Below are 17,809 nucleotides of genomic sequence, written 5' to 3'. Positions count from 1 at the left end.
ATTTTTTAGGGTCTGCTGTGTTCCAGGGACTGTTCTAGGCACAGGGAATACCACAGTGAGCAAACCAAACAAGAACCCCTGTTTTCTAATGGGATGAGATGGACGGACCATACACTAAACAAGTAACGGACATGGTAATTTTTAAAGTGTCAAGATAGGAGGAAAATATGGTAAAATGTTAAGATCTAACAAATTTGAACGGTGGGTGCCCTGCCCTTGGAGAACTCGCACTCCATGAGGAACATCAGCTCATAGTAGTCCAACAATTATCCTATTAGGGAGTTGGACTTGTACCACGATGGAGGCTTGTACAAAGTGCCGTGGAGGGGACCTGGATGAGGAGGGCTGGGGAAGGCGGCATTTCAGCTGGTCTTAGGTATTTTATTAAGTACACAGGAGAGAGATGGCATGCCCGGCCGAGGAAACAGGCTGTGCAAAGGCCCAGGGGTGCGGAGGTGCACACGTTGGCACAGCTGTTGAAGAGATCATACCGGGAAGGACCTTAGTTTTACAGGTGTGATATGTCCCCCAAGCTGTGGGCTCTCATGATGTCTGGGTGAAGCTAAGGCATAGTAGGGGTCCCGCTGACCGCCATGGGGCCGTGCCCTGTGTCCTTCCCCTTCCAGGTGGGCCAGCCGCCCCGCCTGCCGAAAGTGAAAAAGAAGTGGCTCTTCCCAGCTTCCTGCAGCTTCTTCTTCCTGCTCTCTGTGGTTATGGCTGGCTGCTTCCTGTGGCAGTACCACCTCCCCAAGCTGAAGACCAGTGAGTGCACCAGCATCCCTGAGTTGCTCCCCACCCCTGTGGGTCCTATGGGCTGGGAGCTGTGATTGGAAGGTTTAGGGGCAAGGCCACAAGATTTAGACTCAGAAGCTCTGGCCTTCATTCGGACTCCGACTCTCCCTAGCTGTGTATCTTTGGGCCAGTGTGTGACCCTTCTGTGTCTTGAGGCTCTCACGGATCCCAATGCCACTGGGGTTTCCTTAAACTACCTAGTCTGGCTCTAAAACTCAGGGTCCCCCAATATGTGCAAACGGAGTCTCTCTCGCCTGGTCTTCAGCCCTCATGGTAGGATCTCCAGGCCCCACACCCCCTAAATCCTCTCCCAGCTATATCTAAGACCCGGGGAGGAACAATGAGGTGTCCAAGAAATGGGCAGACGCTGCCATTTCTTGGAGCCTCTCCATCAGGGGCTGGTCAAGGCTTGGCAAATGAGCCACCCCTGCTGGTAATGTCCACAGGCCTTCTGTTGCTATAGCAACCCCTCTGACCTCCAACCTGCTGGGATCCTGGATCATCCAGAATCCCAGGCCTCTGCTAAAGCTAGGGAGAATGTCTCGCTCCATTCCTGTCATGTTACAGATGTTCAAGGCTCAATGAGGTGGCCTGGGCTCCCAAAGTCCCACAGAGCTATTTTGCAGAAGTGGCTCCTTTTATTTTCCTGCTGGCTTTTTCCTTTCCCACCCCAACCTCTTCTTTCTAGGATAAATTCCTTTATCAAGGGCTTCTTAGTCCCTCAAGCAAACAGTTCCCAAGTAGGTGGGTCAGGCTGTCCTCTAGGGCCATGCTTCTGAAACTGTCAAACTACCAATCCGAAGCAGACCAGCATTACTATAAATAGATACAAATGAAATTAAATGAAAAAAAAAAAGAGAGAGAAATTAGATGGAAAAAAAGATTATAAAATAGAAGCCCAAGTTTTAAGATTCAACACAAAATTACTCCATCAAACTGCTATAGAAGTTTCTAAATGCGTGCTCTCAAATTTTTTCCTTCGTTTGTCACAAATGGGAAACAAACAGTTCATGGACCTGCTTGGGTCTGCTGAGCACGGTGATCTAAGTCCTCTCCCTCGTGTGGGCACCACCTGAGAGGCTGTTAGAAATGAGGACGCCCTGGCTCCACCCCGTATCTACTGAATCAAATCTGCATTTTTTTTTTAAGTAGGCTCCATACCCAGCATGGGGCCCAACATGGGGCTTGAACTCACGATCCTGAGATCAAGACCTGGGCTGAGATCATGAGTTGGATGCTTAACTGACTGAGCCACCCAGGGGCCCCTCAAATCTGCATTTTAAGATTGCCAGGTGACTTTTTGTGCACGTGCCTATTAATGCAGGGCTGGAGGCACCAGCCCTACTGGAGTCCCAGGCTGAGCAAAGCTTAGGCTTTGGCTGAGCCCTCCCTACTCCAATTATTAAACCTATGTCAGGGAGTTGTTGAGAGATCTTCCCTAAGGTTTGTCATTTTTCTGTTTGGGACCCTATCAGTTGCCGAATGCTGAGTAAGAAGCCACCCCCAAACCTACTGGCTTCAAGCAAAGTGATTTATTCCTTCTCATGATTCTGTGGGCTTGCTGACAGTTCTGCCGCTGGTCTAACCTGGGCTCTTTCAATGCAGAGGGCAAAGTCGCCTGGGCAAGTCCCTGCTTACACACACTCGCTCTCAAGGCTGCTATTCCAGGCTTATCCACAAGGGGGCAGTGGTCCCAGGGAGCAAATGATTTAAGGCCTAATTTTGGAAGGTGCTCCGTCAATTGGTCCTGACAAAGTCAGCCAGATTCAAGAGGTGGGAGGAACTGGAAGAATATTCTAGACTGTTCTTCGAGGATGAGGGGGAGGTCTGGGGCCTCTGTGATGATCTCTCAGCCTGAATCCCATCCTGCCAGGGCCCACACCTTCTCCCCCGAGGTTCCCAGGAAGCCATACACCTGGACCAAAGCAGAATGCGATTTAGAGCTGATATCCCAGACACAACGCTCTGCTGACAGAAGGCACTGTCCCTTATGGGTTAGGCCTGAAGCCCAAGTGAGGCCCAAGTCTACTTCTCCACCCAAATATAGAATCAGAACTAGAGAAACAGAGACAGACAGACAGACAGACATGGCTGAGCCTGTCCCCAAGAAGCCAGACTTTTTTAAGTCAGCTGACTACATGGAGGGAGGAAGCTGGTGAAGCAAGAGACAAGGGCTGACCACTGGAACCGTGGCCTGATTGGCATTTTGAAGGCCAAGCATCATGTGGCAGGCATGGGACTGTCCCTTCTCCCAGGCAGACTCTGCCTTTTGCCCCTTGCTGCCCATGGTGGGTCGCTGTGCCCTGCTATCTTCTGGGGAGGCTGTTGCCAGCTGGGAGGGCTGGCCCCGAGGCATGGCTCTGGTCTTTGCTACCACCTTCCCATCTCTTCCAGGATGACCCCTAGACTCCTATCCTGATCTCTGTCCCCCACTCACCGCGTGATGTTCCCTCCAGGTTCCCTGGGACCAGAGGTGACTTCTGCCCCTGTGAGGATGTGTCCCCAGCACCCGGAGCCTGTGCCCCTGACCCACCCCCTCCCTGTGTTGAAGGAGGCCCTGGAAAAGGTCAGTGATGACCCAAGAGGCACCTCAGTGTATGGGCTAGGCCTGGGTGATGAAGGGGAGGGCACGTTCTGGACACTAGCAGTGGTATTCATTCATTCATTCAACATACAATTCTCGAGCACCTACTCTGTGCTAGGCACCAGGGAGATGGCAGGAAGAAGATCCTGTCCTGCTCTAAAGAAGCTAGTAGTCTGGAAGTGACAGAATAATCAAGACAAATAACATCTATAACTGAGGGGTAAGAGTGAGGGTAGGAGAAGTTTAGGGAACTATGGGGTACAGAGAACTGACTTTGGGGTCAGGCAAGGCTTCTGGAGGGAGTGCTGTCTACACTGAGATGTGAACAAGTAGGAGATACCCAGATGATATGCGTTTATACAGTAAGGGAGCTCGGGGGAGTGAAGCGTGTGCTCTGCAGAGAGGGGCCGGCACGTGCACGGGTCCAGGGGCAGCGGAGTGAGGGTCAGGCACACACAGAGAACTACGTAGAAATTCAAGCTGGTGGGGCCAGAGGCAGGGGGAGGAGGACAGATCCCTACCCCAGAGGCCGGCGTGGTATCATTAAACACACGCCCCCTACAGCATAACTGTTAGCGCTGCAGGGCAGCCCACACTAGAGGGGGCTGTCAGCCGGCGCTGGTCTGTGCCCGTCAGACCCCAGCCCCGGTCACTCACCTCAGGAGACACACAGACAAATGAAACATCACGCGGTGCGGGGATGTGAAACTGTTGTCCGGGACAGTTGAAGGGACGGGCGTCCACATGAGAGAAGGCATGGGCCGCGCAGAGAGACACCATGGCTGCCTGCAGTGAAGCAGAGGGAGCAAGGTGGTGCTCTGAGGCTCCAGGGTCACAGTCACGGAAATGAAACAAAGCGGCAGTGATACCCATGGCCGCCCTTAGTGGGCACCTAGGACATGGCGGCCTCTTGCCGGGGATGTGAGTCTCCGTGGACAGAGCAGGACCTGGAGGCGCACAGGGTGAAGCTAGCGCTGGGGCGGGAACCACAGGTGGACAGAACTCAATTCCGGATCTGTGAAGTCATTTGGCAGGGTGGGCCGGCCGTGAATTAGGAGCTAGGGCTGGAGTTCGCCTGGGCTTCTCATCCTGACTCCACGAACCATTAACCACTTGGGCGAGTCACTTCGGGTCTCATGAATTCACTTTTGTCATCTGTAAAATAGGGAGAAGTGAGCACTGACTTGTTATGAAGATTAAGTGAGAATCACATTATATGATGCCTGGCACGTGCCAAATGTCCAACAGATACAGGGGTTCTCACTGGCACGGCATTTCATTATTGAAAACAATGTCTTTTCAATCAACGTTCAAAGAGGGTCTATGGGCCCTCTATCGTGAATTCTCCAACATTAGAGGGCCAGACCAGGCCGGGCTGGACGTGTTCTAGGACATCAGACAAGGGTTCAACTAGACCAGTAGTTTAACCCTTCCCTCCTTTTACATTTTGCCAAAGAAATGTTTCTTTGAACAAAAATCTTATGAGGAAGCCCTACACAGAAAACACATTTAGTGGAGCTGCTCTGGTTGCAAGTGGGTGGGGGTCCCATCCCAGGGGGTCTGAGAACCGGAGGTCTGGAGGCTCCAGCAACAGTGCGGAGAGAAGGGAGGGGAGCCGGGCCCGGGCTGCTGTGTGCAGGGGGTGGCGTGGGAGTGGGCCTGGCGTGCAGAATGAGCAGAGGGTATCTCTGTGCCTGTACTCTGAGCCTCCTGCTCTTCTCCTCCGAGGTGGACCGGATCCTGCATCAGGCGCTGTCTGCCCCGGGCCTGGCTGCCATGTCTGTAGTTGTCATCCACAATGACACTGTGCTCTGGACTGGGAACTTTGGGAAGAAGAATGGCTCAGACCCAGCCTCTGGGCCCCCCAATGAGTACACCATGTACCGGTCAGCTGGGTGACCTCCAGAGTCCTCTAGAGGGGGGCAGGGATGGGAGGACAAGGGAGACCTAGGAGGTAGGGGGACTCAAGAGAATCATGACTGGGGGTCCAAGCTGCCAGCGTCCTTTATTAAGTCCTGACAATTTTATAGATGAGGAGACTGAGATCCAGAGAGGACCAGAGAGTGCCCAACATCACATGACGACAGGGATAATAGGTCAGGAAGGAATCCCTTCTGGAGAGGCCTTAGCCCCAAACCTCCCTAACTAGAAAAGGCTCCCTGTGTCCCATTCCCCCCGCCCCACCCCTGCTATCTGCCACAAAGGGACTATAACCAGTTCCTGGGCCTTTGCCCCAGGTCCCTGTCAGTTGGCAGCAGTGGTCCATTTGGAAGAAACATGGGACCCTCTGCTGCACATCCAGTCTCCCCTCCTCGGGGCTGCCTGTGGGATCCTTAAAGCTGACCATGCAAAGTGAACATGCTCACTCCCAGAGATACTGTGAGGATGTCAGAGGTTCCATTCACACTGCACCTGTTATGTGCCAGGCATGGGGCCAACAATTATATTTGCTATCACTTACTGAACACGTACTACCTACCTGCTTGGTTCGTTGCCAAGCACTTTACATGCCCAATCTCATTCAATCTTTCTACGACCTGTGAAATGGACAATGAAACTGAATCTCAGAATGATCTAGTACTTGCCCAAGCCCAGTTGGCCAGTGTGAGGAAGAGGTATGATCCCAACCCACATCTGTCCCAGAATGGGAAGGGCCTGGGGTGAGGCCTGGTGTGGGGATGGTGCTCAGGAGTATCCACGCACCACTGTGATATCTCAAACATCCCAGAGGCAGTTTGACAGAGGCTGGTGAATTTCCATCTGAGACACTGGGTAAGGGTGGACTCAGTGCTTTCCTAGAACTGGGGTGTGGGGGTGCAGGGTGGAGGTGGGTTGTGGGGCCAACTGCATGTCCTCTGCACCCTTGTGCCCTTAATACTGTCCAGGATCTCCAGCATCTCCAAGATCTTTCCAGTCCTCATGCTGTACCGGCTGTGGGAGGAGGGCATCGTGGCCTCCCTAGATGACCCTCTGGAGCGGTATGCCAGCACCTTCACCATCAACAACCCACTGGGCCTGGCATCGGCCCCTGCACAGAGCCTGATGGACAGGCTAGAGGTGGGCCCAGCCCCAAGGCCTTCGCCGGTCACCCTCCGAAGGATGGCCAGCCAGCTCTCAGGTGAGCATCTCCTTCCAACCCAAACCATTTCAGGTGCGGGAACTGGGCAGCAGGTTCTCATCCAGCCTGGCCATACCACCCATTCCCCAAACCAGGCCTAAAAAATGGAAACACCTAAATATCCATAAATGGGGGACTGGCCAAAAGAACTAGGACAGGGCTCTATAATCAAATAAAATCCAGCCCCAGAGAAAAGGGCAACATGTTCTTTAGGTACCTAGATAGAATAAGGTACAATGTTAATTTAAGCGGGAAAAAAAGCTCAAACAGCATATGTTAGATGTTACCATATGAATGGATAAAATAACATACACACATATAAGTGCATACAGGTATATGAATGTATATGTGTTAGAAAGTATAATGTACACATTACATAACACACTTACATAAACTATATGAATATACACATACCTGCCATTCCGTCATTTCAAAAGGTCTGAGGTCTCAGTCGATGGACGTGGCTGGTTATCCCTTCCGAGCCCAGATGGTGTACCCGAGGCTCAGCGAGAGGATGGAGCCTCCTGAAGTAGCTCATGCAGGACAGGATCAGTCTTCTTGAGGGAGAGCGGCCCAGTGGTTAAGGGCATGAGCGCTGAAATTCCAGCTCTGCCCTCTCCCAGCTGTGTGATCTTCAGCAAGTCATTTAACTTCTCTGAACCCTATTTTTCTCCTCTGTAAAATGACTGTGGTTTACATTATTATTGGGGATTAAATGAGCTAATGAGCATAGAACACTTCGCAGAGCACCTGGCACACAGCAGGTACTTGTCAATGTAGCCTTGGTTATTATAGCCAGGGTTAGACCTAGGTTTAGCGGGGCCTCATGTGGATATAATCCTGGGGCCCCTCTTTAAGATTATTAAAAATTCAAAATTAGATACAGTTCTTGGAAGGGGCCATGCAGCTGAGGAGCCTTGAAGCTTAGGCTCCTCCCGCCTCCTGTTAAATCCACCCAGGTTGTAACTCTGACTCCAGGGCTCCCTCTAGGGGTGTGTTGTGGATTCTTCTCTATCCATACCCAGGGAACCCAGCACCCTGTGCTTGGTTAGTTTTAAAACATCCCACATGTCTTCTCCCACAGTCCCAAGGGCCAGCTGCCTGCATTAACTCTGTTTTAGGCTCTCAGTGTCTTTTATGATTGACTCTCACTGTGATCACTATGATTGGCTCTCATTCCTGGAGCTTTTCATCACTTCTCCAAGTTAAGCCTTCCAACACCTCACAGGGAAGCCACTGCGGGTGCTTCAGCCCATGTGAAGATGAGCAAGTAGAGGCTCAGAGAGGTAAAGTACATGGTTTGTGGCCACACGGCAAGAAGCGTCAGAGTCAAGGGGTGCCTGGGTGGCTCAGAGGTTAAGCGTCCAACTCTTGATTTCAGCTCAGGTCATGATCTCAGAGTTGTGGGATCGAGCCCCATGTCGGGCTCTGTGCTGGGCGTGGAGCCTGCTTAAGATTCTCTCTCTCCCTTTCCTTCTGCCCCTCCCCCCTCTTCTAAAAAAAAAAAAAAAAAAAGAAGTGTCAGAGTCAGAACTTAAACCCAGGGGCGCCTGGGTGGCTTGGTCGTTAAGCGTCTGCCTTCGGCTCAGGTCATGATCCCAGGGTCCTGGGATCAAGCCCTGCATCAGGCTCCCTGCTCGGCGGGAAGCCTGCTTCTCCCTCCCACTCTCCCTGCTTGTGTTCCCTCTCTCGCTGTGTCTCTGTCAAATAAATAAAATCTTAAAAAAAAAAAAAAAAAAGAACTTAAACCCAGGACTCAAGACTCCATCTCCCAGTTGCTTAAGCCAAAAGCCTTTGAGTCACCCTGATACCTCCATCCCCCACACCCTCCACATCTTCTCCAGTAGCAAATTCTGTTGGCTCCCCACTCAAAATATATCCAGAATCCAACCACTCCTCACCGTCTCCACTGCTAGCACCTGAGTCTAAGCCACCATCAATTAAACATGGATTTTTCAAGTCTCCTTACAGGCTTCCTTGCTTCTGCCACTGCCCCCCAAAAGTCTGTTTTCAAACAGCAACCTGAGCAACCCTGATAAAATATACATCAGATCACATCACTCTTCTGCTCAAAACTCCTGCAGTGGTCACATCCCACTCAGAGAAAAAGCCAAGTCCTTCCAGCACCGTCCAGCACCTTATGGCATCTGGTGCCTACACCCCCAATATCTCTCACCTCCAAAAGTCTTCCCCTTCTCACTCTTCTCTTCAGCCACACTGGCTGTTCCTCACTGGTCCTCAAACATGCCAAATCATTCCTGCCTCAGGGCCTTTGCACTAGCTGTTCCCTCTGTGGGAGACATTCTTTCCTCACACTGCTGCGTGGCTCTCCCCCTCACCTTCTCCGGCTCTCACCTGCTCACAGGTCGCCTTTCTCTGATCACCTTGGATAAAATAATAATCCCTCCCTTCTTACATGCAATTATTTTTCTCCACAGTATGAGTATTTATTTATCATCTGTCCCCTCCCCTAGAATGGAAACCCCATGTGGGCAAGGACTTTATTTTGCTCACTACTGAACCCCCAGGTCCCAGAAGAGTCCTTGAAACAAAAGGGATGCTTGAAAACTATTGAGTAGAAGGATGTAAAGAATCCCAGTCCTGTGACGCTTCCCATACTTGTTGCATCCAATAAACAGAAAATTCCAAGTGGGCAGAAGAGCCAATTCCAAAAAACCTGTTTGGGTACTGACCTCAAGATTTTTGTGGAATCAAACTTCCATGGTGGATGATAACAATTATTTTTTTGAACAGTTACTATGACCAGGCACCATGCTAAGCATTTTATCTCAACTAATCCTCACATAAGCCAAATTAAAAGGAAATTATTTCCCTCATGCTACAGATGAGGGGACTGGGGCTCAGAGAGGTTAAGTGACTTGCCCAATATAACACAGACAGGATTAGAGTCTATGCTAGACTTTTTTTTTTTTTTTTAAGTGATTTTGTGGTTCTTATCTCTCAATTCATGGAAGGTGGGGGAGGGAGCGCACTCAGGGGCCCACTATCCCATGCTCAGCAGGCCCAGCAGGTCTGATCACTGCTTCTCCCCAGGGCTGCCCAGAAGGCTCCGCTCGACTTCGCTGCTGTGGAGGGGCAGCACCCAGGAGGCCCTGAGCCTACTCAAGGATGATGTACTGGTGGCAGACCCGGGAACCAGGTGAGGAGTGTGTCTGATGCCCCACCCACATTAGGAACCGCCCGAGGTGACACACCCCTCCTAGGAGAGAGTCTGTGTCACCTCATCCTAGATAGCTGGAGCCAGGGGACACTTCAGGGATCCCTGAATGCATCCCCTATTCCACAGCTGAGAGGACAGGCCCAGACGGGGGGCACAGCCAGGCTGGCAGGAAGGTGGGCCCAGATCCAGTTCTGTGTGAACCCTGTATTCTGTCAATTCATCAACTCAGCTTTTACTGAGCATCTACTCAACAGATACAGCACCTAGCTACTGAGATACAGCAGGGAACGAATGTAACCAGGCTGCTCCTCAGGAAGTGTACATTCTTCTGAGTGAACAGTGGACATTTTCATCAGTGAACAGATAAACGAAAGAAATACAGTTTGCCAAGTGCCATAATGGAAATAAATGGGATGCTGATGAGACACGGAGTGGATAGCTGGGGTAGCCACTGAACAAACCTCCACTCTGGGAGCAGGAGGGTTTGGGAGAAGGGAGGGGTGAAATCCTGCCTCCTCTTTGTTATCCTTCAGCTACAAGCTCCCTGTCATTTTTGCCCCACAATAGTCCAAGACTCTAGTCTCCCATTTGATAAAATAAATCATATTAAAGTGTAAAGACCCAATAAGATTTGTTGTACCACTTTCCCAGGTGCACTGCCGAGTCCAACCCTTCCCCAAGTTGCTGTGTACCCCTGGGCAATTCTCTGCCCCTCTCTGGGCTTTAGTCTTCCCAGATGTAGGATAGTGACTTGGATTCACTGACCTCTGGAGTCTCTGCCGAGTCTGACCATCTGGGGATGCAGTGAAGCAGGTTCCTTCTCAACCTCACCCAGTCCAATGAAACTCTGGTGGCATTTTAGACTGGTGGCGTGGGGCTCTTTAGAGCGTGCAGATAATTCCTCCAAGGCCACATCCCAGTTTCCACCTTTCTTCCTCCAGGTGCCATTACAGCACGCTGGCCTTCTCGCTTCTGGCCCATGTCCTGGCAGCGCACACTGCTGAGGGTGACTACCAACGCTGGATCTCGGAGAACGTGCTGGAGCCGCTGGGGATGGAGGACACGGGCTTCGACCTCACGCCCCTCGTGCGCGCCCGCCTGGCGGCTGGCTTCTACGGCAGCGGGCGGCCCGCGCCGCTCTACGACCTGGGCTGGTACCGGCCGTCCGGCCAGATGTACTCCACCCCCGCCGACCTGGCCAAGCTGGCCATGGTGCTCCTGGGCAGCCGGCCCCAGCGGCTCCTGCGGCCCGACGCGGCCAAGACCCTGCTGGCGCCGCTGCTGGCCTGCTCGGGCGCCTACTTCGCCAACGAGACGGGCACACCGTGGGAGTTCCACGCGCAGCGGGGCTACCGCGTGGTGCGCAAGGACGGCGACCTGGACGGCTACGCCGCCACCTTCTCCCTGGTGCCGCCGCTGCGCCTGGGGCTCGTGCTGCTCCTGGCCGGGCCGCGGCCCCCCGGGCGCGACCTGGTGGCGCAGGCCTACGACGTGCTCCTGCCCGCCATCGAGACGGCCCTCCGGGAGGCCGAGCCCAGCCCCGCCCCGCCGCCCAGCGCGCGCCCCTTCGCCGGCTACTTCACCTTCGCCAACCAGACCTTCTATGAGGTGCGCCCCGGGCCGGCGGGCGAGCTGCGCCTGCGCCAGTTCGGGCCGCGCGTCGAGGCGCTGGTGCCCCCCGCCTTCCGGACGCTGGCGCTGCGCCACCTGCGCGGCCGCGTCTTCCAGCTGCACGTGGCGCGCCGGTTCCCGTGCGCGCTGCCGCTCGGCGACGCCTGGCTTTCCCTCGAGGCCCAGCACGGGCAGCTCGTCAACTTCTACCCGTTGGACCGCCACGGGCTCTCCCCCGGCTTCGACGTGCCGGGCCTCAACACCTACCGGGTGCTGAGGCTGCAGCGCAAGCCCGTGTTCAAGACCCAGTGACGCAGGGCTCTGTCCCTCCGGAGCCTATCCCTTCCTTGCCTCTGGAGCCTCCCCCTTCCTCGCCTCCGGGCTTTCCGATCTAGATTTGGAAGGTGGAGCTGCGGAGATGTCTACTAGAGAAGCCGAGTCGTTGGGGAAAGTGGCACAGGCATTGCTGTTCAAAGTGTGGGGTCTGCGGACCACAGCCGGTTATTGAACTTTTTGTTATGTAGGGGGTGGAAGAGTTAAGTACAGAAATTTAGCGTGAGCATTTAGAAACGTCCATAGCAAGCTGACGGAGTACTTTCTTTAAAAGATTTTATTTATTTATTTGAGAGCGAGAGCGAGCGAGCGAGAGCGAGCAGGGGGAGGGGCAGAAGGAGAGGAAGACTCTCAAGCTGACTCTATGCTAAGCCGGAGGGGAGGTGGCACTCGATCTGACCACCTGAGCCAAAATCAAGAGTGGGCTGCCTAACGGACTGAGCCACCCTGGCGCCCAGAGTACATTTGTGTCGGTTGCATATAAGACAAAATACGGGCTTGTGTTTTGTCTTTTAAAAATCAACCCTACTGAGTTTTAATTTATACAATTTATATAAATTTTTATAAAATGAAATGCACACATTAGCCATGATTTTGACAAATATTTATGCTCACTATAATCAAGATACGGAAAATTTCCATTATCCCCCAAACTTCTTTTGCTGTCAGTCTCCTCCCCTGCACCCAGCCCTAGGCAACCGCTGATCTATTTTTGTCACAATGGATTCGTTTTGCCTGTTCTAGAATTTCATATAAATGGAGTCATACAGTGTAGTCTTTTTTTTTTTAATTTTATTTATTCATTTGAGACACAGAGATAGAAAGCATGAGCAGGGAGAGAGGCAGAGGGAGAGGGAGAAGCAGGCTCCCCGCTGAGCCAGGAGTCCGACGTGGAGCTCGATCCCAGGACCCCGGGATCATGACCTGAGCCGAAGGCAGACGCTTAACCATCTGAGCCACTCAGGCGCCCCCATACAGTGTAGTCTTTTGTGTTTGGCTTTCCCCCCGTCAGCATGATGTTTTTGAGGTTCACCCATGTCTTTGTGTGTATCAATAGTTGTTCCTTTTTATTGCTGAGTAGCATTCCATTGTATGGGTGTTATCACATTTACTTATCCATTTACCTGTTGATGGACATTTGGCTATTCGGAAAAACCATTCCTGTATAAGTCATTTTGTGAATACCTGCTTTCATTTCTCTTGGTAAATATCTAGGTAAGCAGTTTTCCAAAGCATTTGTATATTTTGCAATTCCACCAGCAATATGTTGCTCCACATCTTTGTAAAAACTTAGCATTGCCAGTCTTTTCAACTCTAGGCATGCTAGCGGTTGTGAAGTCCTAACAAACTTTTTTTTTTTTTAAAGATTTTTTTTATTTATTTGAGAGAGAGAATGAGAGAGAGAGAGCACATGAGAGGGAGGAGGGTCAGAGGGAGAAGCAGACTCCCCGCTGAGCAGGGAGCCCGATGCGGGACTCGATCCCGGGACTCCAGGATCATGACCTGAGCCGAAGGCAGTCGCTTAACCAACTGAGCCACCCAGGCGCCCCCCTAACTCACTTTTGAGAGAGCGAGCGAGCGAGAGCGAGCAGGGGGAGGGGCAGAAGGTAATTATAGATTGACGTGTAGTTGAAGGAAATAACCAATGTACCTTTCACCCAGTTTCTTCCAATGGAAACATCTTGCAAAACTATAGTACAATAGCCTAAGCAAGTAATTGACATTGGTAGAGTCAAGATACAGAACATTTTCCTCAGGGCAAGAATCCGTCTTGCCCTTTTCTGGCTGGGCCCACTTGCTTACCAACCCCACCCCCTCCTTAACTCCTAGCAACCACTAATCTGGTTTCCATTTCTGTAATTTTGTCATTTCAAGAATATTATATGTATGGAGTCATGCAGTATGTAATTTGGGGGGATTTTTTTTTTCACTCAGCATATTTCTCTGGGGATTTGTTCAAGTTGTTGCAAGTATCAACAGCTTTTTTCTTTTTGTTGTAGAGTAATGGTTGCATGGTATGGATGGGCCACAGTGTATTTAACCATTCATTTGATGAAAGACATCTGGCTTGTTTCCAATTTTAAGCTATTACGAATAAGGCTGCTTTGAACCTTTGTTTACAGGTAACTGTGTGAACAGAAGTTTTATTTCTCTGGGATGAATGCCCAGGAGTGCAACTAATGAGTTGAATGGGAGTTGTTTGCTTTTGTTTTGTTTTGTTTTTAAGAGACTTGTCAATCTGTCTTTCAGAGTGGCTGTGCCGTTTTATAATCCAATCAGCAATATAGGAGTGATCCAGTTTCCTGCATGTTTTTTTTTTTCAGTTTCCCCACATTTGTGCCAGCATTTAGTATTGTCACTGTCGTTATTTTTGTAATTCTGATTTCTTAATAATGAATGAGGTTGAATTTCTTTTCAATGTGCTTGAATTTCTTTTCAATGTGCTTTTTTGCCATCTGTATATCCTCTTCAGTAAAATGTCTCTTTATGTCTTTTGCCCATTTCCTGATTGGACTTTTTTTTTTTAAGATTTTTATTTATTTATTTGATAGAGAGAGACATAGCGAGAGAGGGAACACAAGCAGGGGGAGGGGGAGAAGGAGAAGCAGGCTTCCCGCAGAGCAGGGAGCCCGACGCGGGGCTCGATCCCAGGACCCCGGGATCATGACCCGAGCCGAAGGCAGACGCTTAACGACTGAGACACCCAGGCGCCCCTCCTGATTGGACTTTTTTTTTTCCTTTTTTTATTGTTATGTTAATCCCCATACATTTACATCATTAGTTTTAGATGTAGTGTTCCATGATTCATTGTTTGTGCATAACGCCCAGTGCTCCATGCAGAACGTGCCCTCTTTAATACCTATCACCAGGCTAACCCCTCCTCCCACCCCCTCCCCTCTAGAATGCTCAGTTTGTTTTTCAGAGTCCATTGTCTCTCATGGTTCGTTTACCCCTCCAATCTCCCCCCCTTCATTCTTCCCCTCCTGCTATCTTCTTTTTTTTTTTTTTCTTAACATATATTGCATTATTTGTTTCAGAGGTATAGATCTGAGATTCAACAGTCTTGCACAATTCACAGCTCTTACCAGAGCACATACCCTCCCCAGTGTCTATCACCCAGTCACCCCATCCCTCCCACCCCACCCCCCACTCCAGCAACCCTCAGTTTGTTTCCTGAGATTAAGGATTCCTCATATCAGTGAGGTCATATGATACATGTCTTTCTCTGATTGACTTATTTCGCTCAGCATAATACCCTCCAGTTCCATCCACGTCGTTGCAAATGGCAAGATCTCATTCCTTTTGATGGCTGCATAATATTCCATTGTATATATATACCACATCTTCTTTATCCATTCATCTGTCGATGGACATCTTGGCTCTTTCCACAGTTTGGCTATTGTGGACATTGCTGCTATAAACATTGGGGTGCACGTACCCTTTTGGATCCCTACTTTTATATCTTTGGGGTAAATACCCAGTAGTGCAATTGCTGGATTGTATGGTAGCTCTATTTTCAACTTTTTGAGGAACCTCCATACTGTTTTCCAGAGTGGCTCCTGATTGGACTTTTTAAGAAATTGTTGAGTTTTGAGAATTCCTTATACATTCTAGGTACTAGTCCCTAGTTTGCAAATATGTTCTAGTCTGCAGCTTGTCTTTTCATCCTCTTAATAGGTGTGTGGTGGTATCTCATTATCTGCACAGCTTTGGCCCCTGGGTCATTGCCTTTGTGTCTGGCCAAACCCTGGACTTCTTGTATCTCTACTCCTGACTGTTCCCCTGACTCCAGACTCATGCATCCAACTGCCTGCTTGATGTTTAGGAGGCACCTCTACCTCATCTCCAAAACGGAACTCTCAGTCTCACCCCAGACCAGCTCTTCCTGTAGTCTGCCCATCTCACTTCGTGGCAGCTCTGTCTTTGTCGTTGCTCAGGCCAGACCCCTGGATCCCCACTTTCTCTCACATCCATTCCACCTGCAAGTCATGCTGGCTTACCTTCACACTGTGTCCGGAATCCAATTCCTTCTCACCACCTCTGCTCTTCCTGCCTTTTCCGAGCCATCATCCTCTCCCTTCAGGGTTATTAGAGCAATTCCCTGTCTCCCCACTTCCACCCCCACCCCCCGTGATGGTTAGTTTTCTGTGTCAATGTGACCCGGGTAGATACTCGGTTATTCAAACGCTCATCTAGGTGTTGCTGCGAAGGTATTTTGTAGATGCGGTTAACATCTACAATCAATGGACTTTAAGTAAAGGAGATGACTGTTGATAATCTGGGTGGGCCTCATCCAGTCAGTGAAAGGCCTGAGGAGCAAAACTGCGGTTCTCAACGAAGAAGGCATCCGCCTCTGGATGCGGCATCAGCTCCTGCCCGAGAGTTTCCAGCCTGCCAGCCTCCCTGCAGACTTTGGATTTGCCAGCCAAATCATGTAAGCCAATTCCTCGAAATAAATCTCTTAATATATATGCTAGTGGTTCTGTTTCTCTGGAGGAGCCCTGACGAATATACTCCCAGACATCGTTCTACAGAGCACTCAGACTGATCCTTTTAAAAGTCACATCACGGCACTTGTGTTCTCAAACACTCCCAGGGCTTTCATCTCATTCAAAGAAAAGCCGAAGTCTTTATCATGGCCTGCAGAGGACCCCGGTTCTTCCCACTCTTGTTCTCTCCGCCTCAGCCTCCCTGGCCTCCTCGCTGCTCCTTGAACCCGCCAGGTGTCCGTGGCCTTTACTCCCGTTGTCCCCTCTGCCTGTACAGTTCTTTCTCCAGTGAGCCACTCACTGCTGCCTTCCCATCGATGTTTACTCGCCTGTCACCTTCTCAATGAGGCCTTCCCTCACCACCCCGTTCTTGCAAATTGATGATTTTTTTTTTTTTAAAGATTTTATTTATTTGTTTGACAGAGCGATAGACAGAAGAGCACAAGCAGAGGGAATGGCAGAGGGAGGGGGAGAAGCAGGCTCTGCACTGAGCAGGGAGCCTGATGCGGGACTTGATCCCAGGACCCTGAGATCGTGACCTGAGCCGAAGGCAGATGCTTAACCAGCTGAGCCACCCAGGCGCCCTGATGATTTTTTTTTTTTTTTAACCTATGTCTGTACCTGCGTAACTGCCACCTAGATCAAGGTGTGCAACGTTTCCAGCCCTTCCTGTAGTTCCCTGGTCCACTTCCTGGAAATAACCACTCGTGACCTCTACCACCATTGATTGATTTGGCTGTTCTTGATCTTTTTAAAAATGAAATCTTAGATGGGGCACCTGCGTGGCTCAGTCGGTTAAGCGTCTGATTTCTGCTCAGGTCGTGATCTTGTGGTCCTGGGATCGGGTCCGAGTAGGGCTCCCTGCTCAGCAGGGAGGTTGCTTTTCCCTCTGCCTCTGCCCTTCCCCCCACTCCTGTGCTCTCTCCCTCTCTCAAATAAATAAAATTAGAAAAAAAAGAGACTATGCACTCTTCTGTGCCCACTCCTCTATTTTAAAATTACAGCACAGCCCCCCTGCCGTGAGAACTCCCCAGAGCCTTCGCCCACTAATTTTCCTCGTGGTTTCATCTCCACCAAACATATTTGTATTCAGTTGTTTAAGCGCCTATTTGCCCCCACCAGAATGAGAACTCCACGTGGACAAGGCTTTTTGTCTGTTTTGTTCATCGCTGTATTCTCAGCGCCTGGTGAACTGCCCACCACTCGTAGGCAGTCAATGCATATTTGTTCAGGAAATAATGAGTCTCCATTTTCTAGATGATGACGTTGAGGCTCAGAGAGCAGAAGCAACTTCCCCATGTCACACAGCATTGGTGGCAGAGACAGGATTTGAACTGTCCTCTGCCTGAACCCAAAGATTTTGCTCTTAACCTGCGGCGTTAGTCCCTCCGTGAATGAGAATCTAAGCACTCATATTCATAGGTCTTTATGGAAGGAATGTGTATTGGGCACGGGGGTATTGATTCATTCAGAATATTTTCTGAGTACCTACTGTGTGCCAGGCAGTGTACTAGCACCCAGGGACATAATAATTAGCATAGACACATCTGTATGTTTGTACCTGTATTTCTGTGTGCATACATGTGTGTTTACTGCAGTGGATAAATACATGCGTGTTTGTGTCTGGAGTGCTTGTCCATATGTGTATTTGCAGGTGTGTGTCTTCTGGTGTGTATGTGAGTATAACTCTGTGCCCAAGT

The 17,809-nt window shown here is 50.5% G+C and overlaps 1 protein-coding gene across 1 annotated transcript; it reads left to right on the top strand.

Annotated features, from left to right (window-relative positions):
• The first annotated feature begins 656 nt into the window (after positions 1-656).
• LACTBL1 (lactamase beta like 1) lies at positions 657-11,598 on the top strand. The gene is made up of 6 exons (XM_021683537.1): positions 657-762; positions 3,249-3,358; positions 5,105-5,262; positions 6,262-6,494; positions 9,549-9,654; positions 10,617-11,598. The coding sequence occupies exons 1-6, from the start codon at positions 714-716 to the stop codon at positions 11,596-11,598; spliced, it is 1,638 nt and encodes a 545-aa protein (XP_021539212.1). The 5' UTR covers positions 657-713.
• The last annotated feature ends 6,211 nt before the right edge of the window (positions 11,599-17,809 follow it).

The sequence above is a fragment of the Neomonachus schauinslandi genome, chromosome 4 (assembly GCF_002201575.2).
Source record: "Neomonachus schauinslandi chromosome 4, ASM220157v2, whole genome shotgun sequence".
In the NCBI taxonomy this organism is placed as follows: domain Eukaryota; kingdom Metazoa; phylum Chordata; class Mammalia; order Carnivora; family Phocidae; genus Neomonachus; species Neomonachus schauinslandi.
Note: the sequence above shows the minus strand (reverse complement) of the source record. Positions and strands in the feature narration are given on the sequence as shown.

What these genes read in the sequence shown, in the direction of transcription:
- LACTBL1 (XM_021683537.1), top strand. Translation starts at nt 714, where the DNA reads ATGGCTGGCTGCTTCCTGTGGCAGTACCACCTCCCCAAGCTGAAGACC. An exon ending in TGAAGGAGGCCCTGGAAAAG is followed by an intron (nt 3,359 to 5,104) that starts GTCAGTGATGAC and finishes TTCTCCTCCGAG; the next exon opens with GTGGACCGGATCCTGCATCA. An exon ending in GATGGCCAGCCAGCTCTCAG is followed by an intron (nt 6,495 to 9,548) that starts GTGAGCATCTCC and finishes GCTTCTCCCCAG; the next exon opens with GGCTGCCCAGAAGGCTCCGC.